This window comes from Eublepharis macularius, chromosome 6 (genome assembly GCF_028583425.1).
Source record: "Eublepharis macularius isolate TG4126 chromosome 6, MPM_Emac_v1.0, whole genome shotgun sequence".
NCBI classification, from domain to species: Eukaryota; Metazoa; Chordata; class Lepidosauria; order Squamata; family Eublepharidae; genus Eublepharis; species Eublepharis macularius.
The window spans coordinates 22,418,568-22,441,115 of record NC_072795.1 but is presented as its reverse complement, the minus strand read 5'-3'; the positions used below and the strand labels follow the sequence as shown (position 1 = coordinate 22,441,115).

The 22,548-nt window shown below is 44.2% G+C and overlaps 1 protein-coding gene across 1 annotated transcript in view; it reads right to left on the bottom strand.

The window, feature by feature from the left end:
* Window positions 1–22,548, bottom strand: part of TNIK (TRAF2 and NCK interacting kinase) — a 350,725-nt gene that overhangs the window by 80,060 nt on the left and 248,117 nt on the right. The window contains exon 13 of the mRNA XM_054983851.1: window positions 2,356–2,466. Within this exon, the coding sequence (XP_054839826.1) occupies window positions 2,356–2,466 (111 nt within the window). The remainder of the gene's footprint in view (window positions 1–2,355; window positions 2,467–22,548) is intronic.

The window sequence follows — 22,548 nt, the reverse complement described above, 5'->3', positions numbered from 1 at the left end:
TGTCAATTCATTGCTCCATCTATGAGCAGGAACATGTGAACATATTTTAGAAATGTTCTTAAAATTCTCTTAGGTTTTGCATTTTGATTCTGAACAGATCCAAGAACGAATAACAACAAAGGCCAACCAATTTATTATGAAATGGCCTTGGTTGATCCACCAAGTGCCTCGCACAAAATGGCCTCCTGATTATCTGCCTGAGGCGTTACAGGTAACTCCCAAAGAGAGACACAGCTTTAGCATTTGGAATGTCTCTCATCTACTGAAAATAGTTTCCTTCCATTTTCAAGAGGCAGGATGGGCAAAACGTTTTATCTCCACCCATATTCAGATTTGGCAGGGTCCCCGGGGCCTGATAAAATTGCTGCACAGAAACAGCCAGCCCTGGGGCCACCCGTTCACCTTCCCACTGGTGCATATCCCCAAACCCATGAGTGGGCTTTGAAATGTAAATATATGTTTTAAAAATGCCAACTGCGGAACAAATTAACATACTCATATTTAGAAATGTACAGAGGGGGAGGGCTCTCTAGAAAAAGTGTTGATGATCCTTGTTCTATTTCTCCTTGCCGGGGAACAGGGCAGTTTTATAGTCTTCTGTCTCTCTCCTGAAAGGGGCCAGATTAACAAGTAGCAACCTTATAAGCCACAGGTATGCCCAGGTAGATGCAAGCAATCACACAACACACAGAAAAGGGCTAGGTAGAAGGAAGTGACACAAGGACCCTGCCTCCCCATTACCAGAAGTAGAGCTTGCTCCTGCAGTAATTGCTGCTGCAGGATCTCTAACTGTCTCTGTTCTTCCTCTAACTGTCGCCTGATGTATTCCTGGAGACGCAGGCATCAGGAAAAATAAGAGAGAGAAAAAAGAACTGTAATTCCAAAGGGAAAGGAAGGAGTGCATGAGAAGAAGAAATGGCAGAAATGCTAAGAGGACCCGATTCATTACAACTGAACATAATGTAAATATAAGGTGCTGCGTTTGGCATTTAACTTTGGATAAATTATGAAAGGGATGTCTCCAAATAAAGGACAGCAGGTTGGATCCCATTCATGGATCCATTCCACGAACAGCAGCACTTTCCTCTGATGGAAGGGACTTCCTCCACTACAGATGGCTCAAGAGCCTCCTGCATCTAGAGGAAGCTGCTTGGGCCAGAGGACACTGCTGCCCTTTGCAAAACAAATATGCAGGTTAAAACCAGTGGTTATATTCAAGGCCATGCGCATCTGTGATCTTAAAAAAAGAAACCAGCACATTTTTGCACCACAGCTGTCCAGATTCTGCAAGCAGAGGGAAGGTCCACATCACATGCCAAAACGACAGACTAAACAAACAAGGGTGAAAATCTGATTTAATGCCACATTAGCACTCTTACATATATTTCAAACACGTAATTCTTTCACAGAGGGGGATGTTTGTTTTCACATCAATCCAACTACTGAGCATCGTACTCTGATTTGCTGATCATCTGGGGGGGGGGGCCACACACACCTTACTGTCTCTCCAAGAATGGAGATGCAAGTTGAATATATGAGGGTTGGGGGGGGTGGAGAGTTCCCTCAAGTCATAGCTGACTTATGGCGACCTCTGGTGGGTTTTCAAGGCAAGAAACTATCAGAGGTGGTTTGCCCTTGCCTGCTTCTGCATAGGTCTTCATTGGAGGTCTCCCATCCAATTACTAACCAAGGCTGACCCTGCTTAGCTTCTGAGATCTAACGAGATCAGGATCAACTGAGTAATGCCTAATAAAAGCTCTGGAGCAAGAATGGGGATTGAATAGACTTCAAAAAGGTACGAGTTTCAGTTCCCTGCATCCAACTTTACCCTACTTCTTTCCTTCCTATGATGATCAGAAGCAGAATTAATCATGCAAAAGGGAGAAAAAGAAAACAGTATTGATTTGCATAATTTGTTTTTTTTAATAATAATAACATTCAATTTATATACCGCCCTTCAGGACGACTTAACACCCACTAAGAGTGGTTTACAAAGTATATTATTTTTATCTCCACAACAACAAAACACCCTGTGAGGTGGGTGGGGCTGAGAGAGTGCCTAGAAGCTGTGACTGACCCAAGGTTACCCACCTGGCTTCAAGTGGAGGAGTAGGGAATCAAACCCTGTTCTCCAGGTTAGAGTCCCACTACTCTTAACCACTATGCCAAACTAGGCTCTACACCAGATTAGAGTCCCGTGCTCTTAAACACTACACTAAAATGAAGAATTTGAACACTTTCCCTAATTTGGAGGAGAGCCACGGTGGCCTCCAGCTCCCTTCCGCTTATGCAGTGTGTTTTTGACTCTGAAAGACAGCACAAAAAGCAGATCCACAGGGAGCTGTTTTGGGTTACCTGCTCGTGCTCTGCACGCCTCCTCTCTTCCTCTCGACGCATCTGTTCCTCATAATGCCGGCGCTGCTCTCTCTCTTGCTGCTTCCTTAACTCTTTCTCTCTCCTCTGCTGCTGTGAAAGCAAATGCCAAAACTAAGCAAGCAACAACAGCTGGGTACACTCTGGAGATACGTGCCTCTGACTTCATACGACCGGCACAGCAGCGCAGAAAGAAGCCCCCAAAGTTATTTGGCCCATCTTTGTGTAATGCCAATGGAGAAACCCAGTCACATCTTTCCCAACAGCATAATGCAAGAAAATAGGCATCCTGTGGTTAACTCATGTCCCCGTGTTCCATGGGACAGATTAGAAGGGACCAAGTCACATCAGTGCCTTGCAGGGCGAGGAAGAAGTTCGGCAAGGAATTCTTAAACATCATAAGCCTGAACAGCCGCCAAGAAGCAGTGCGAAAGGGTCACTGGATCAGGCACTGCCCCAGGACACTCCTGCAGAATACCAATTCACACAAACACATCAAGCTGTCATATACAGAGCCAAACCATTGGTCCATCAAACTCAGTACTGTCTACTCTGACTGCCAGTGCTTTTTCAGGTTCTCAGGCAGAAGTCTTTCACGTGATCTGCTATCTTATTATTTTTAAGAAAAGGTACCCGAGATTGAACTTGGGACCATCTGTATGCAAAGTAGATGTTTTACCACTGAGCCACAGTCCCTCCCTCCCTAGGGGCAATTCAGCACACAGAACAAAGCATCTGGCTTCATGGAGGCAGTCAAGCCCGATGGCTTGTTTTTAATATTGTGATATTAAAAGTTGACTCCGGTAGGATTCTGAAGAGACGGCATAGAAATAAATAAACAAATTAGACTTTCCCCACCTATTTCTAAAGGACATTTAAACATTAAAATCAAATTAGGCCCCGAAGATCGGCTTTCTGATGGACAAACCCTTCCAAAGGTAATAAACAAATGACATAATCTCATATAACATCATGAGCAGGAAATCTGGTTGTTGTAAAGTTGGAGAACGCTTCTGATGAATTCAGATAATCTGGGCTGCCTTTCCTCACATCCCAAGAGAAAAGTTTCACAACAAAATCCCGCAATGGATTAAACATTTGCCCTTCCTCTATTTTGCCCCCGCAACAAACAGCCTATGAGGAAAGTTAGGGTGAGAAAGAGTGACTGGCCCAAGATCACCCAGCTAGCTTCCATGGGAGAGTGAGGATTTGAACCGAGGTCTCCCGATCTTAGTTTGGTCTCTAATAATAATAACAATAACATTCGATTTATATACCACCCTTCAGGACAACAGGACAACAACAAACACCCTGTGAGGTGGGTGGGGCTGAGAGAGCTCCAAGAAGCTGTGACTGAATCAAGATCACCCAGCTGGCTTCAAGTGCGAGAGCAAGGAATCAAACCCGGTTCTCCAGATTAGAGTCCTGCCGTTCTAACTACCACACACACACACACACGCCACAAAAAATTGGGGGCTGAACCTTGCTGAGCAGCCCCCAAAGGAAAGGATTCGAAAGCCCTGTGGGGCAGATACAGCTTATTGTGGAGCCCTCTGGATTGGACCCTTGGTCTTTTCCAAGGCAGCCAGAGTAGAATACAGGAGGAAGCACACTAAGCATCTCTTGAGAAGCCAAGATGTGGTAATAAGGGGAGGATCCTTGCATGATTGTAACCATGTACTTTGAAGCCCCAGATAAAAATCCAGCGCTTTCACGGAGCCGTGTTAATTTTCTCAGGGAAAGAAAAGGCTGTTAAGTCCAGTCATTTGAAAGTCAAGCTGCTTTCGGTCCGTTAGCAACTTCTTTGCAGGGAAATCAATACAGGCTCATAATTACATGCCACTGGGGTCCTCTGTGCAAGGCATACTCAGTTATTGATTGCAGCCATGGATGAGATGTGGCTACAATTGGGCCGATGTGTCTTGAAAGAGAAATGAAGATGTGCAAAATCCTTCATTAGCAGCAGCACTAAGCAGTTCGGCCACTATCAAAAAAACAGAGCTGTCTGGCTGGTTTTTGTTCTTTGCTCTTTTAGCTTAAAATATTCCTCAAACCACATCCTGAACTTCTTTTCACCCCTAAGATGTTAGCATTTTACTGATTTGCTAGTTCAACCCCCATCCCCTTTTTGGAAGAGTTTACTTCCTTACTAAGGGCTAAATGAGACATGCGAGTTTTTAAAGAGTTGAGTCTGGGGAACGCAGGCTCCTTGCAACCGCACGGCAGCTGTGGGGAATGGATGTTAAAAAATAAAGGAGAGCCTGTTTGGGCATGGAACACCACCACAGTGGGAGGAAGGGCTCCTGCCTTCCTCCTCAAGCTTTCCTGCACCAAAACAGTGCAGGGGAGAGTTATTTCCCTGCTTTTGCTGCTCTGTGTGCACAGAACATTCAATGTGGCTGCTGTTTGGATGCAGGGAACCTGGACCCAACTTTTTAGAAACCCACACATCTAGTTTGGCTCCGAGGGTCTGGCCTGAAAAACCATTTCTTAGCACTTTCCTATGACTTCAGTTTTGCCATGTGCCTCCTCTCTTACGGCTGCCTCTTCTGTTGTTGTGAAGCTATCGCCCAACATTATGCAACCCTCATGCTCGAGCGCTCGGTTCCATCCATTTTTAAAAAGATGACAGGAAGTAGAGCCACTCATAGCTTCCCCTTTCCCCCATGCTATCTCCCTTCGTGAACCACTCCCCCTTCTGCACAAAGCCAGTGCTGGAGTGCTCATCTGGTACTTGGCTTCGTTTCAAAATATGAAAAACATGAAGGATATTTTATCCCCCAATCTAATCCATGACACATAGCAACAATGCCATGTTTAAGCTGATCTACAATTCATACTGATGCAGCATAGCTACTGCTAAACAGACTCTTTCCTATAACTGTGCCATGTAACATACTAGTAATATACACACTAGTAATATAATAATATGCCCTGACTTAGATAGCCCAGGTGAGCCTGATCTAGTAAGATCTCAGAAGTTAAGCAGAGTTGGCCTTGGTTAGTAATTGGAAGGGAGACCGCCAATGAAAACTAGGGTTGCAGAGGCAGGCAACAACAAACCACCTCTGTTAGTTACTTGCCATGAAAACCCCTCCAGGGGGTCGCCATAAGTCAGCTATGACTTGAGGGCACTCTCTATCACCAATATAAAAATATAGGAAAGCATCGATCACATCAGTTGCCCAGACCACTTAGAGCGGAACCACAAGTGACAAAAGGCACAGGTTGGACACTTGTCAGCTTCCCTCAAGTTTTGATGGGAAATGTAGGCGTCCTAGTCTTGCAGCTTGGCTCTCCGACTGCTGTCCAATGGACTTTTCATCTCTCACTTGTCCAACATTCCGCCAAGCTGCCTACATTTCCCAGCAACACTTGAGGGAAGCTGACAAGTGTCCAACCTGTGCCTTTTGTCACTTGTGGTTCCGCTCTTAGTCCCACAGCATCCCAGCTATCTTGCTGTTAGAGTGCTGTACTGGCATGAGAAGCCACCTTGCAATATGAATGGCTTGTGTGACTGCTAAACGCACACGTTACCAACTATCTATAGAGCCCAGTCACATGGGGATCTGATTTTGGGACACAGCTGGACTCCACGGCTAGCATATGAATCAGGCCGCCCCACTTTACACCTAAGTCAAATACATCTTCTGGTTAAGTGCAACACTCTCCTCTGCTGCTTTATGCAGTTATAGCGATGCTGTCTTCATGCAGGCTTTTTTAACACCTAAGAAACTGTAGACAATATAATTACTCTGGCCACTAGAGGGCAGTAGTGCAGAAACACTGGACGAAAAAAGGGCTTCTGTATTTTCCGTATGTTCGAAGTGCCAGTTACTAACTGTGCTTGTGCATGCAACGCTTTCTGTTCTACGTGGTGCATGCCATCAAATGAACTGTATTTAGCCTGCATGGGAACAGGCTCTCGGTTGTACTATTCTTTTCCCTTCAGTCTGTCCTCCTATCCAGCCATATTTCCTTCTTTACTGTCGCTTCTAATAACTCCTCCAATGGCAACTCACTTACAGATGCCATCCTCCATATCTGTATACATTCTAAAATTCCATTGACTTATGAGAGTGCATCAAGTGGCCTTATAGAGTACGACCACTGGTCCATCTAGTTTACTTCAACTGACAATGGCTCTCCAAGGTCTTGGGAAGAGAAAGGCAGCTCCCAATGCCTGCAAAGTAGAGATATCAAGGAGTGAACCTAGAACCTTGAGCAGGCAAAGCAGGTGCTCCACCACTGAGCCACAGTCTCTCCCAAACCCACTTGTTCTCCACTCGCTATTTAAAACCAGTTCCTTATGGTTTCAGGCAGCTCCCAGCGCAGCATAATACTCTTAACATGGTCAACAAAGAGAATCCAGTGTGTGTGTGTGTGTGCGGGGGGGGGGGTAATGTGGATGAAGAGCAGTGCTGTGTCGATGGAAGGCAGGCTTCACAGGGACAGGAAACAGGTTGACCTTTCACCCCAGTGGTGTCCATGAATGCAACCCTTTATTTCTACTTCTAGAGAGTGCAAAGGATGACTCCCGCTCTGACCCCAACGGGGAAGAGATCATAGTTCAAGATCCTGCAGGATGGGAAGGGGACGGGGTTCTGTGCACAGAGACCACAGAAATGCACTGCACCCCTCCCATGGTTTCTCCAACCATCAAGCCCTTATCTAAATATACTCAAAGCACCTGTCACAATAGTGAACATTTTGCAAGTGTATTTATAAAACCTTATTCAACAGGAAAGTACAGCACAGGCAGCTATCGAGGTCCTGGCTCTCTACCGCCTGTTTGGGTCAAAGGTTGATGAAAAAAAACACAGAATACTTGAAAATCAACCCAAAGCATCTCTCTGGCCTGAGACAACACAAAGCGGCTCAATGTTCTGCTTGCATTATCAACTGGCTCCACGCACAATGCTGCACTTCTGCTGCTTAATAGCATGTCTGCAGCATGAAATATAAATAAACTCTTTGGCCTTTTCAAAATGCTAAAGCTAATTTCGATATACTCATCTAGCATGAAAGATCAGAATGAACACCTTCTCTTCTGCTGGTACAGCGGCCGTGTGTCAGGCCACGTTAGACTGACAGAGGTTTCAACGTTCACCAAAATCATGCTTAATTTTTTTGCCACAGGTTCTATGACTTATAGAAGAATCAGCTCAGTGGTTTCCTCTTTTGCAACCAATGAGGAAAACACCCAAAAGATTATGATGCACATGTACAACTATTTATTTATTTTATTACACTTCTAGATCGCCCTCCCCGTCAGACAGGCTCAGGGCGGTCTAGATCACGGACAGAACCTAGTGAATTATTAAAAGAAAGTATAATCCTAGAAAGAGCCATAAACATGAAATATATCTGTAATTACAGCTGGAAGATCAAGTCTTGACATTTGCAAGCTAAATATATACAGTGGTGTGAGTACCAGACATGTATTGACACAAATGAACAAGAAGTTGGCTGACTTGTCGGTTTTACGTTTAAAAACTCCATATACACGAGTGTGCTTACTTTGGTTGTTGTGGGTTTTCCGGGCTGTATTGCCGTGGTCTTGGCATTGTAGTTCCTGACGTTTCGCCAGCAGCTGTGGCTGGCATCTTCAGAGGTGTAGCACCAAAAGTCTTCAGAGGTGTAGCACCAAAAGCCTCTCTACACCTCTGAAGATGCCCGGAAAACCCACAACAACTATCGTTCTCCGGCCGTGAAAGCCTTCGACAATACATTGTGCTTACTTTGCTTATGCTTGTATTTCATGCACACAGTTCTTGCCATGGGAGAAGACAGACATCGGTATAGTAAGGTGGTGGGGAGTGTCCCAGCACGTGCACTGTTCTGAGATTGCCTTCACTGTTGCTGAACTCACAGACAAACCATCGGTCAAGTACGCCTCGCTGCCAGTTTAGTGCTGCCTCTCGCTTTCTCTAAATCCAGGATGGGGAAAGTTAAGGGAGAATACTGAGATTGGGCCAATACTGGCGACCAGCTGCAGAGTGCTGCATTTGTTTAACTCAACTGGAATAGGAAGCAGCAGCAGCGAGGGAGAGATTAAACAGGTGGAAAGAGGAGAGACTGGCATTTGATTTGCTGGTATGCCAGACTGTTGATTCAGTTGTGAAGGTGGCTTCATAGAGTAGCTGCTACCTTGAGCCCTCTTTTTATTTATTTATTTATTTATTTATTTATTTATTTATTTATTTATTTATTTATTTATTTATTTATTTATTTATTTATTTATTTATATCCCGCCCTTCTGTCTCCTCTCTAGGATTGGCTTCTTAATGTACATTTCATTCTGGCTGTCATTGGATTAATGATACATATGTTGATACACTATTTATTTTTTGAAAATAAGCCGTTTGATCCTGCCTTTCAGTCAATTTAAATCCTCAGGATAGTTTACCAAAAGAACTTAAATCCAAAAATTTTAAAAACTCCACACAGATTAAAATCAGATCACACTAAAATAGAAACAGTAAATGCCAGACGTAAAGCACAGAAGAGGAAATCAGCAAAATCGTTCTTTCGTAGCTTTGGTCTCTGCGTCACAATCTTTTGTTTTTCTGCTAAGACGTATAACGGAGCAAATGTGGAATTGAGCCCACACTGATTTCTCCTCTGTCTTCACCCCAGTGACAGCCAGTTCCAAAGTTCCATGTGAGATTACTGAGTGTCTCTGACATGACCCAGAAAAATTCCTGGTTTTCCAGTCACTGAATCAGAACGCATACAAAGGGAAGCAAAATATAAGATACCACCTCCTTCTCTAGCTCTCTGTCTTCCCTTCTTTAACATTCCTCTTCCTTTCTCCTTTGTTTCGCCGCAAACAAAATACTTTCCTCATTTCCCTTGGCTCTGGGTCCACCGAGTTACGTTCACAGAACATGGATCTATTATTCATACAAGGCAAGGCCACCGATTCATTACGAGGTTATTTACACAACTTCACAGGTGATGCTTCAGGGCAAGCTCTCCCCCTCCTACCCTCAATCCTTTCCCTTTCTTATTACAAGCCACAAAAAGGGCTTCTTTTCTATTGTGGCCACTATGACAGCCTTAAATATTGATGAGGGAGGCTGCTGGAAAGCATAAGCCTCCGGGACACATCTCAAAAAAGAATTCTGGAGAATTCACTCTGCTAAGCTAGACTCCCTCGGAGACTGTAAGAGTAATCAAGTCACGCAACGTTAACACAACCAGAAAGATGAACTGGTTAGTCGAAGATAAAGCTGTGGTTGTGAGAAACTCCTTGAGATGCTGTCCTCAAACCAGACACTCCAGATGTATGCTACTGTAGCTCGGGAACCCCCCCTCCCCCAACTAGTGGAGTGGTTTGAAAAAGGCCATACCTGAGGTAATAGAGCTGTGCTGTAAGAAAATGGTTCAAAGAGATGCTTTGGTAAAGGGATAGGGACCACAGACCATACTACTGGAATTGTCTGTTGCTGTCAGCATGCTGCTACTGGGTAGTTTCTGCATCATTTAATGTGTCATATTAAATAGCTTATGTTTTGTTTCAGCTCCATATCTGATTGGCTTGTTTTCAGTTTCTGCAATCCCTACCCTATTGTGTTGCTTATTGAATGTTGATTATATTGACATACACTGTGTAACCCACCTTGAGTGTCAGCGAGAAAGACCAATGATAAATAACATAAATAATACAATAAATAAAATGTTACGCATTTGTGCATGCCATTTGAGCAGCCTTTTAAATCAACTAGTGGGATAAAAATGGAAATGATTTCTGAAGCATCATATGCAGTTGCCTTATACCATGCCAGACCCTGGGCTTATTTAGGTCAGTTTACTCCAACTCATAGTATACCTCCGAGAGCAGAGCTGGAGGTCTTAAAAACCCTGCTCCTTGAGACTGTTTGAACTGGAGATGAGAGGAGATGAACCCGCAAATTTGTAAATTCGTGCATGCCAGACACGCGCTCTGTCAGTGAGCTATGGCCTCTCCCAAATGCTATGCTAGCTGTCAAGCTAGAATGGTAAGAGCTGTTGGATGAGCTGTTCCAGAAGCAGGACCTGTTGTCCATTTTATACTTCTTGTTTTGTGGAGATGACCTTTGCTGAGGATTTGTATCATGTAAATACAATGCATTTAAGGTGGATTCACACACTTCTTCCTCTAACAGCAAAGTCTCAGAAGCATTCATCATGCTTTGTAAGGGCACACGGCTTAAGAATGCCTCAACCTGTTAACATAAACTCACAACACCACTGGGATTAGGGGAGCTTTTCCTGTGGCCTGCTGCCATCCCGATCTCTACCAAAAGTAGTACTTTGGAGAAAACTGGGGGGCGGGGAAATGGGTCGTATGAACCCACCCCCTATGGAGATTCACATAACTCTAACCCTGACCACAGGTTATTATACCTCTGAAAAACAAAGCTCTGCCAATTAAGTTAGAGGATTTTGTTTCCAAGTAGATGACATTTTAAACTTTTAATTAGGCCTATGACTTCATACTAGATGTTTAAAAAATGCAGAATTAGAGATTTCTTTGACAATAAGGGAGGGATCCTGTCCTTATGAAATCCTTGTTAAGAGGGTGCCTGAAGGCCCTCTCTATTCAGGCAGCTGTGTTAATAGGCATTTCAATATATGTTTACATATGAATACAAGTACAGTCACATTCAAGATAAGTTCCTAACGATTTTCTTCCCAACAGAAAGGCATCCAGTGCCAAGCAGTGATGCCCTTACCAACAAATGGTCTTTATTCCTGCCATCTCTGATGCCAGTTATTTGCTCTCTGGGTGGACAATATAAGTTTTATTCTTCCACTTACTTAAAAATACATTCCAATGAGCCTTTTTCTTCTCTGAAGTTCTAATTTTTCTTACACAATGCCAAGTATTGTTTCCGTTATTCTGTTAGTACGCATTTACCCAAATTCATTTGTGTGATTATTTGCTGACATAGGATGACACCCTATCCTTCTCATTGCCATTCCAAAGCATTTTGGCACTCCAAGAGGCTAAAATGCACAATCTGACACACAAACACGCACACAAACCCTCTGGATCTCTTGTGCTCCACACCCTGTCTGGTACTGGCAACGGGTCTTGGACTGAAACACTCATATTGCTTTCAGCTTCATTCTTGCCCCTAAAAGTATCACAGCCCATTAAATTAAAATGAATTTATTTCTTTGAAACATTCCATCCCGCCTTACCTCCTCGGACTCATGTCAGCTAAAAATGTGGTAGCCATCTTACAAGGACACACGTTATAGCAGTCCAAATTGACAAGATTAAAATACACAAATAAAAACAGCTGACTCCGGAGAGGCCCCCTTGCTGCAACATTTTCTACCAAATGGAACTTCTGAGACTTCTTAAAGGGAACCCCACGCAGAGTGTGTTACAGTAGTCAGATCTGGATGTGACAGCAGCATGGATTAGTGTAGCTACATCAGCAGGGTTTAGATAAGGGCCATCTTAAGAGCCACATGTAAAAAAGAAGTTACTCCTAGCAATAGCACCAACCAGTTTATCCATGAACAAGGCTGGGTTCAGGAGCAGCCCAAGCTCTTAACGTAATCAACTACAGAAAGCGAAATGAACACCAGCCCAACATTCTGCCTTCCCAACTAGCATTGCCTCCATCTTGTCTGAATGAAGCTTATAATAATAATAATAATATTCAATTTATATACTGCCCTTCAGGACAACTTAATGCCCACTCAGAGTGGTTTACAAAGTATATCGCTGTTATTCCCACAACAATAATTACCTTGTGAGGTGGGTGGGGCTGAGAGAGAGCTCCGGAGAGCTGTGACTGACCCAAGGTCAGCCAGCTGGCTTCAAGTGGAGGAGCTGGAAATCAAACACGGCTCTCCAGATTAGAGTCCTGCGCTCTTAACCACTACACCAAACTGGCTTCAGTTTGTTTATTCTCAGCCACTTGACCACAGCCTCAAGACACTGGCCCAGGAGGACCTTCACAGCAGCCTCCAGAGTCTTGGATAATTACACGTAAAGCTGCGTGTCATCAGCTGCTTTGGCTCTTGTGCAGTTTGAGGAGCCCTCTTATGGCTTGCTCATCTTCCATCTGGTCAAAAGATGCCAACCATCATCCTGCTAGGTAGTTAAATCAGCACAGTCCCTGGCAGATCCATAACGGATACAAATCAAGAGCACCTTGATTATGCCCTTCCTCACAGCTCCTCTGCATTTCAGAACCATCTTTTTACCAACTAAGTATGGCTTACATGCAGATCTAAACCTTGTAAAGTACATTTACTCAACTTATCCTGCTGGGTCAGCAGGGCATAGCAAGAGCACTTTCAGAGCAAACTCTTTACCTTTTTGAGTGTGTTGGCGCACTTTGCTCATGCCCCTTCTGCCGCCAAACCACTTCTGCAAAGCCATTCTTAGACTGAAACAGGACTTGGAAGCCAGTATTTAATGAGCCAGTTTGCAAGATCTGAGCAAGTCTGTTAATGAGAGGACATTTTGGAGGTCTTTCATTCATAGGGTCGCCATAGGTGGGAGGCAACTTGACGGCACATAACACACACACACACATTTCATGATCAGTGAAGAATCCAGTGGCAAAAGTATCCTATCCATCCTCTCAATTCAAAGCAGCGATTCTGTCACAAGACAGCAAAATTGGACAAACGGCATTTCTTTCCTTTTGATCACATCTCGTAGACTCAAGGGCCAACTGGAGGCTCACTCAGGCAGGATGCCTACTTTGTTTTACAAGGGCACAGTATGGGACCAGGACTCATTTTAACCCAGCCTGCTGCACTTTAATAGCATGCTGTTGCCCTGCTTTTTGGTTGCCCTGCCTCCAATGGCTTTAGTCTCTAGAACAGCTGTCACAAAGGGGGGTTGGCACACCGCTTGAGAATAATAGGATTGCTCTTATTTTGATCAGTGTTTTTAATGCAATTTTAAAACTATCACATGATCTTAAGAAATGTAGATTTTAATTCTTTATATGGTTAATTTTGTATCCCCGGTTTTGTCCTTTTGAATTCTGTATTTTACTCTTCCCCTTTTTCTCTTCTCCACACAATGGGAGCAAGACACATAGTGAGCTACTCTACACAGAGAGTGGCTGCCCTCCAGAGGCTATCTGCTATGTCTTCCACACAGCAGCTGGACTATGAAGACCAGCCCAGAGACACCATCCTATGGAACCCGCTTCAGTAACCCTTGCACCTCTGCTTAGAAGAAGTTGACACAATGAGGAAACTAGTGGGGGTAATAACTTTTAACAATGTACCTGTCTCAAATCTGCAGATCCTGCTTCCAGAAAGGCATGGATGCAAAATCAAATAAGAATTTACCAGTCTGTCTACCAAAGGAAGCAGCTAAAGACGGTAAGAGCAAACACTGAATAGGAGAGGCCCTAGTTTGAAGGCAAAAATGGGAAGAGCGTTCCTTTCTGCTTATTCTGAAGCAGCGTGCTCCATTAGAAAACCCTTTATGGATAAAGAAGGAACTATGACACCTGAATGAAAACGGCCTCAATATCCAAAGTCATATTTCCATCACAGCTTCACTCTGGCTCAGGTGTTTGTATAGGTTCAGGTCAGACTAATCTCTAGAGAAGTTTGGATTTTTAAAAAAATACGATCATTACCAGGGGCTGCAAGTTTAATGGATTTAATCGGTAGAGAAATTGGAAGAGACCAATTTTAATCCCCGAATAGTTAAAAAGCACACTTTATTTGTTAAGGCTATTTTGGGTTTTGATGTGTTAATGTGCTAGAGAGTGAAAAGGGAAAAAAGCCCAAACATTTCCAGCTTCTATTCCAGGGAGCAATGAATGGTGGGTTTTGTTAATTAAATCACAAATTCTTTCAAAAAACAAAAACCTACTGAGGATTTTAGTAATAGACAAAATGTCTTTATATCACATGTATTGATTGATCAGTATGAAGCAGGCAAATGTACATATTAGTTGATGGCTCCAATCAGGGCTTTTTTCTGGGAAAAGAGGTGGCGGAACTCAGTGGGTTGCCCTAGGAGAAAATGGTCACATGGCCGGTGGCCCCACCCCTTGATCTCCAGATAGAGGGGAGTTTAGATTGCCCTCCGCACTGCCGAGTGGCGCGGAGGGGAATCTAAACTCCCCTCTGTCTGGAGATCAGGGGGTGGGGCCACCAGCCACGTGACCGTTTTCAAGAGGTTCCGGAACTCCGTTCCACCGTGTTCCTGCTGAAAAAAAGCCTTGGCTCCAATTGTTATCCTAACCAGCCTTCTCAAAAGCCTATGAAAGGTACTGAAGACATTTGCACGGTCTCCAGACCAGGAAGCATATGGTGGTTGTTCTTTCCAGTAGGTTACCCACAGAGAGGACATCGGGCCCCACGGCTGCTACTGTGGCCTACTTTCATGAACTATACATCAAATAGAAATAATGTGACTGGCAGTAGCTGCTGTTACTGTCTACGGACATCCACGGGAGCAGCGAAACTGTTTCTCCTCCTTTCACCGCCACCCAATAATTTCCTATCTTTCGACAACCGTGTTTGCTGTTTTAATGCACCTTTTATTATAGAGCTAATGGGGTATGGATTGCTGGTATGTTAATGATATGCTATTCCCTACTGAGACGGTAACTAATGCAGTAAATCATACCAATGAAGAAGAAATGTTTATAGTAAGACAAGGATGTAAAGCTAGGAAATGGAAGCCGGTACTGAGTAAAAGAAAATACTAGGTTTTATTCTTACGGACAAGAATCACTTAAACCAAATGAGTGAATACATTATTCCTTGCATAGAACTATCCAGAATTTACAATGAGATAGATTAACTAAATTAAGTGGCATTTTCCACACACTTGATTTCTTCATGTGCTTTGGATGAGGTTTCCTACTTATTGTCAGGCCTGAGCCAAATGCTTAGGAACCACATTTTTGGTATGACAAAGCCCAAAATGTTTTCCAGGAAGATTCTCAAAAGCTTATCTTATGTGCCAGTTTCCTTCTTTTCATAGTCTTAATAGTGCTTCTTGTATGAAAAGAAACAGTCCTATCATGATATAGCCATGACTATGCGCCTAACGGAGATACCTCTCTGCTTAGGATTGCACTGCAAGTCAATGAGGGTGTGAAAGAACATTCAGAGTTCACAAACAGCTGGCTCTCTGGGGTGCTACTAGGTGGCTGCATGCCATGTGATATGCCAACCTCTTCTTCCCTACTCTTCAAAGGATTTCATTTTCAGGGATGGACCAATGTGAATGCTTGTTTCTTTTTCTTTCTGTATGTGTTCACTGTGAACAAGTCTGTTTTTGCTTCTTTGGTACCTTGTTTCTGTTGTGTATTTGCACCCCCATCTTTTTAAATACAATCCCCCTGGTATTTATACATACAATGCATGCCATTTGTACATAGAACGTATGTATAATTTAGACTTCCTCCAGATGCATCTATACATTTGTCGGACTGCAATCAAAGAGGACAAGCGTAGCAGTCTAACTTTGGGTTCAGAAGCCTTTCCAGTGAGAAACAAGCACCCCTCCTGCAGGTCCCCACCTTTCTGTTCCCCTCACATCTCTCTGTAAATATTCAATTTCAGCTCCTGCTCACCCCACCCTATAAAAGGAACAAATGTGGAATCTGCAGGCACTCCTACGCTACCCTGCCTTGAAGAGCAGAACTTTCATACAACTTTGGTCGAATGGTCACATCATTTATCTGGCTGTGAAAACACAAAGGCTAGACATTTTCACTTCCATGATCTGATTCAGCAAAAAATCCTGTCGGTTTCCAGAAAGATGTGGATGCTAAAAACGCCAACTGAAAGAACAAGAAATACTATGGGATGCTAAGTCAGCAGCATTAGGTTGGGGAGTTTTCTTTTGTTTCTCTTCTGCAGATACCTATGAACTGAGTAACACAGTGTAGCACAAGCCAGCAGTATGCATGGTTCAAGCATAATGGCAAACCACAGTTTGCCACCATATGAACGAGCCTCAGAGGAGCATCAGGCTTGCTTGCTTCCTATTTCTTCCCCATGTGGGCAGTAAGATACCTAGTTCTACTTTTTCAGCCGTTCGTCATTAGCCATTGCATCCAAATAGGCAAATCATAGTTTGTACTCTTCTGGTAAACCAGGATTCCAAAGAAAGGGTCTGGTTTGCAATCCTAGTTTACAAGGGGGAGTACAAACCACAGTTTGCCCATTTGGATACAATGGTAAACTACAGCTTGGTGGGAAAAGAAAAAATCCTGTTTATCTTGCCATGTGCAAGGGGAGCAAAGGTGGGGGGAGAGAAGAGGCCTTGCTTAATCAAAATGCATCAGGAAGCAGCTAGACTAGAACTTCCCACCTCGCTATCAGGTCTCCACCTGCAGACTGAAGTGGTACAGACCAGGAACAGTTTGATCATGTTGTTTGCTATTTGTGAGATCCAGGCCTATGCTGCATTCCTCTAAGGGTGCTTCCAGATCTCTGATGACAACAACAACAAAAACAGAAGGTAGAACATGAAGTACTTTCCCCTTTGTGGTGGAAAGTGCCCTCAAGTCATAGCTGACTTATGGCAACCCCTGCTGGGTTTTTCATGGCAAGAGACTAACAGAGGTGGTTTGCCATTGCCTGCCTCTGCAACCCTGGTCTTCGCTAGGGGTCTCTAAACAAGGCCGACCCTGCTTAGCTTCTGAGATCTGAAAAGATCAGTCTCACCTGGGCTATCCAGGGCAGGACACTTTACCCTTAAATGGTGCTAACTTTTCATCATAGTCATAGCTGCTGTGCCTTCTGTGCTGAACCTGCCAATCCACCAAGGACTGATAGAGCCCCCTTGTATTTTGCTAGTGCCAGATACACTGATTCAGCATACCTGGTGTACACAGTAGACTGGAACAGAAAAGAATGCAGAGTTGTGGCCAGTGTTGCAAGCAGCCACAGGCCTGAACCCGCAAGATGTCCTGTGGTTGAGTGCCCTCAGCTCCTTAAAGGAACAACTGTTATAATGATCACAAAAGAGAAAGTAGACACCCATGGAACTCACAAATGAACATCTCTCCAGGGAAGAAAAGCATAGAAAGATTAACATTTGCAACAGTGTAAGGAAGAGCACAAGCAAGCTTTGTGTTATGACAAGATTTCAGCTAATCCTATGTTTGCTTTTATCTCCCAGTTGTTCTGCATCTTGTTCTTTTTTGCTGGCAGCCTTTCATTTGCCATGGCAGAGTCAGACAGACAGAAGATCAGTGGACACAATGCAAGTCATTTTTTTTTAACCTTGAGGATATCTCAGCGTTAACTACATTTCCCCCCCGTTCAATTTTAACTCAATTGTCCTATTTAATTCATTCTCTGTCAACCTTTTCTTCTCTGCAACGCCACTCTGTCATGTCCGGATTCTCCACACACACACACACACACCCAGCCCATCCCGCTTCATTTTCCAGTTTGCTCTATTTCTCCTCCTGACTTCCTCTTTCATATCAGAGGCAACAGCCCACAAGGCTTTCACTCCCCCAGCAATGAACACACGGAGGGACCTTTAAATGCAAGTAGGTTGTCTGATATGGCTGGCTGGCAACAACAGACAGGGAAAGTGGACTGCATCACACACCTTTGAATATACATAAAGGAGGGGTAACGCAAACACAGTGAGGGAGGCACTGATGAGATGGGGTTACGCCATGCTGCCTTCCTTCTCCATCCATTTATTTAAAACATTTAAAACGCCTTTTAACCCAATCAGGGCCCGCAGGGCAGCAAACAGTTAAAAAGACATTAAAATTGACTTTAAAAAGATAACATATGTAAATGCTGCAATTAAAACAAACAAGCTGGAGAGCCAATAACAAAATACCAGATGAAACAAACAAACAAAAGTCTTCATTTGCCGGTGGTAGACAATGATAGAGGGTGATCAAGCACAAATGACTGCACATGCGTGCCAAATAATTCTAGCCCTCCATTCACTGCCAACGACACAGCAGAAACCGGAAACAGTCTAAGGCAAGAGCGGCCAGGGTGTTTCCTGCAACTCCAGTTTGGTGCTTTGAAAATACAGAAAAGGCAGGAGGCACTGGGCGTTTATGGCATTAAACCTCCCGGGAGATGGCTGGGCAGGGGGTCTTTTGCGCTGTCCCGTGCAGGGAATGCAATTGCTGAATCAGCACACCCAAGCCCTGGCAAAACAATACAGCAACCGCCACTATTGCAATTACAGACATAGGACTCTGATCAGCAGCTAGCTTATGACTTATAACAACAACAACAACAACAACAACATTCGATTTATATACCGCCCTTCAGGACAACATAATGCCCACTCAGAGCGGTTTACAAAGTATGCCATTATTATCCCCACAACAAAACACCCTGTGAGGTGGGCGGGGCTGAGAGAGCTCCAGGAAGCCGTGACTAGCCCAAGGTCACCCAGCCGGCTTCAAGCGGAGGAGTGGGGAACTTGTGCTTTGAGAGACCCACTGTGCTAATTTTACATCTTAGGTGTGAACTACTCATTTCAAACTTGTTTCCTCGTTTCTCTGCTCACTAACAAAAACCGTGCACATGAAGATCAATCAAGATGAGTAGCCGTTATACTGCAGAGGAATTTCAAAGGGAGATTAGAAAGAGAGACTGCTGAATTGCAACAGATAACGAAGCTCAAGATAATGCATCCGCCTGGGCTGAACTGAAACCTAGGCTTCCTGTCTCATGACCAATGCTGATTTCTCCACACCCACTACCCCTTTGCATACCCCACCCTATGCAATCACACCTGCTATTGTCATTCATCAGCTCTTCTCATTCAGCATCTGAAATCACTCCACTCTCCAAGATATAAGGACAGGCTTACATTCTAGCTGTATCTGAAGAAGTGAGCTGTGAAAGCTCATACCCTACCACAAATCCTGTTAGTCTAATAGGTGCTACTGAACTCTTGTTCTTTCCCACTGTGTATATGAAGTAAGAATAACAGAGGGTCTCTCACGACGGCGGTCTAAAGGTTATGAAACATATTACTTGGCTAGACCTTCCGGAGCTAATCCTGCAGGATTTTAAAGGCAGATAGTAAGGATTACATATGGTGCAGGCGCAACTGGTACTTATTGTGCCGAACACCAGAGCAATTCCTTTGAAATCTGGCCACAAGTTTGCATTTTGATTTAGAAAAGGCTATAAAACATTCCTTTTTCAGACAGGCTAGTAATGATATTTCCAACGATGGGATCCTGTAGGACAGTGATTTATTTTTTAACCCAAGATGAAATGATACCTCTCTCTTTAAGGAATATGGCAATAATTTATTAGCCCCTTCAAGTCTTTTAATCTCTTTTAATGGATGTACTTTTATTGGTTATACACCATCTTGGGTGTTCAGCGGTGATGGGAGAGAATTTTCAAATATGTGAACAAAAAAAAAACACATTAAAATGTCAATCCAAAGCGCTTGGAAAATATTTCTCCTGAAGATTACAAGGAATGAATCTGACAGAGGGCCCAGCTAACCATTCCAAAGTGAATCTGGCACAGTGCTTAAAAACACAAGCTTTCAAAGCAATAACCCAGCAAATTTCTTTAGGTGTATAATAGCGGCACACACTACACAGAGGCAGCAGCTGGCCAGGTGCTCTCTGGTGGCCTCTATCAGCCATTGTGGAGGAAGCTGGGGCAGAAAGGGAAAGACAAAAATGGTTGGGAAGTGGCTGTATAGGCAGGGGGCATCTTGCTTGGCATCATGCAACATGTCGTTGCCAACTAGCTCTGGAGTTGAATGGTACCGACGGAGACACCCTCTGCCTCTATGGTAATCTCAGCCAAGGGTTAACAGCAGTGCCCCTACAGAGATTTTCCCTCCCCTCCTTGATCATCTCAATGAGGCAGGAGATAGCCCTATCGGCATGCTGCTTCACCAGCCACTGACAACCCCAGGCAATCCCACAGCCCCTCACATCAGCAGGGCTACCTCTCCTGTCTACCACCTCTGGGTTCCATTGCCAGTTCCCACAGAGTTTAAAGCAAACGTTACACAATGCTTGAAGACCATCTGAGAGGTCATCCTAAGAGCGCCTCTGGCTTCCGCATGTCACCACACCGTTCAGAACCGTCTCCGGGGTTGCTTCCCCACTACAGGGAGGGGCTGCGGCTCAGTGGCAGAACACAGGCTTTGCATGCAGGAGGCACGAGATCCAACTCCTTAGCCTCTCTGGTTAGAATGAGAGGGCTCCAGAAGCAGGTGTGGGGAAAACCCTTTCTCTGCCTGAGATTCTAGACAGACAGACAGAGCAACTCATTGGATGATCATAGTTTTATGAGGTTGTCTAATTGTGTGTGGCTGGTCATTGTGGGAAAATGGATGATGGAGTAAGTGACACCTTCATCTGATTCCAGCAGGGCTTTTCTTATGTTCTTAGGCTGCTTTGAGAGCCTTGTCTAGAAATCGGGATATATAATCTTAAAGAAAATAACATCCATCCATGCTCCTTGAATTTAAAAAGCAGCATACAATCCTGTGTGTGGAGGCTGCTGGTTAAGGTTGTGGGAGGAAGAAAGGGGACGCACAAGGTGCATAGAATTTACCACGCCATGGTTTGGACTATAACCAGCATTGTGGCAATATAAAGTATTATCTGAAGAGCCCCACTCCCACCCCCGCAAGAGATCTACCAGACACTTCAGGCCAGTATTTTGCCTTCTTTTTTTAGCCTTGGAGGAGGCGACAAAGAACAGCCCTGGAAAAGAATCATTCAGATTTCACTCATGTGGCAAGGAATCAGCTGCCTGACATTCTTTCATGTCTAAACGAGTTGCCTAAGGCTGCACTGACCATTGCCTGGAAACCAAGACAGCAAAAAGGCAACTTTGACCGGACCTAATGGGCAAAATGACTGGCTCCATGTAACAGGGCAGTCCATTTGTTTGCAGCCTTTGTCCTGTGAACTCTTGGCACAGAGAGCTAATTGTCTTTTTCAAAAGAGACAGGATGACTTCAATTTGAGTGTCTATGAGAGCATCACACAAAGGTAACCACAAGTGGGTCACTTTGTCAACATAATTCTTCAGTAAGAGAACAAAGAGGTCTTTGGGTTCAGCTAAGGCGGTCTGACTTACAATCCCGTGGAAGTGACGGAATTCTATGCATGGGATGAATTTGACTTCACAGGAGAACCCAGTATTGCGGCTGGATAGCAAACGGGATGAGCAAAGCTACAGCAGTAGCAACATTTTAAAAGCATGTTCAAAGTGCTGCAAATACACTAGCAATGTTCACAGCAGCCCAAAAAATTTCCTACCAGCCTCTTAAGATCATCTAGGAGAGCGTTACTGAGTGCTTGCATTCAGATCTCGCAACAAACTCTCTTTTTGGCCAGCAGAGTCACCAGCACAGGTACCAGGCCCTGCAACAGACCCAGATGCCAGCTCTGCCCCTATATCTACCCAGGGAATACAATTACAGGACCCAATGGCATCAACTACACTGTCTCTGACTCTTACAGCTGCTCATCCTCCAATCTGATATATGCCCTCATGTGCCAACAATGTCCTTCTGCTCTGTACATTGGACAAACCAGCCAACCTCTACGCAAAAGAATAAATGGACACAAATCTGACATTAGAAATGGAAACGTCCAGAAACCAGTGGGAGAACACTTCAATCTACCAGGACATTCCATCAAAGACTTAAAGGTCACTGTAGTTCAACAGAAACCTTTCAAAAACAAAATCCAACGGGAGGCTGCTGAACTGGAATTCATATGCAAATTTGACTCTGTCAAGCTGGGACTGAATAGGGACTATGAATGGTTATCACATTACCACAGGTAACAGATTTCCTTTACAGAGGTGGGGTCTGGGGGAGCTCAGTGGTACCTGGCGTGGGCTTTCGGGAACCACAGATCTCTTTGTCAGATGCATCTGGCAGGGAGAGCTGTGGTTACCGAAGGCCCATACTGCATTGGAATTGGATGGTCTAGCTGTTTGGCTTCTACAAACTAACAGGGCAAACTCCTTTGAAGCCAACTGATACACACACCAAAAGGAGATGTTTACATATACTAGCAAAGGAATATTTTGGTTGCTCCCTCCCCCTCCCCCCCTAATTGCCTCTTCCCTCTCTTGCTCTTCTGTGTTTGACCAGTCTCTGTATCAGGCATCTGACGAAGAGAACTTGATTCTCGAAAGCTTATGCTAAAATAAAATTGGTTAGTCTTAAAGGTGCTACTG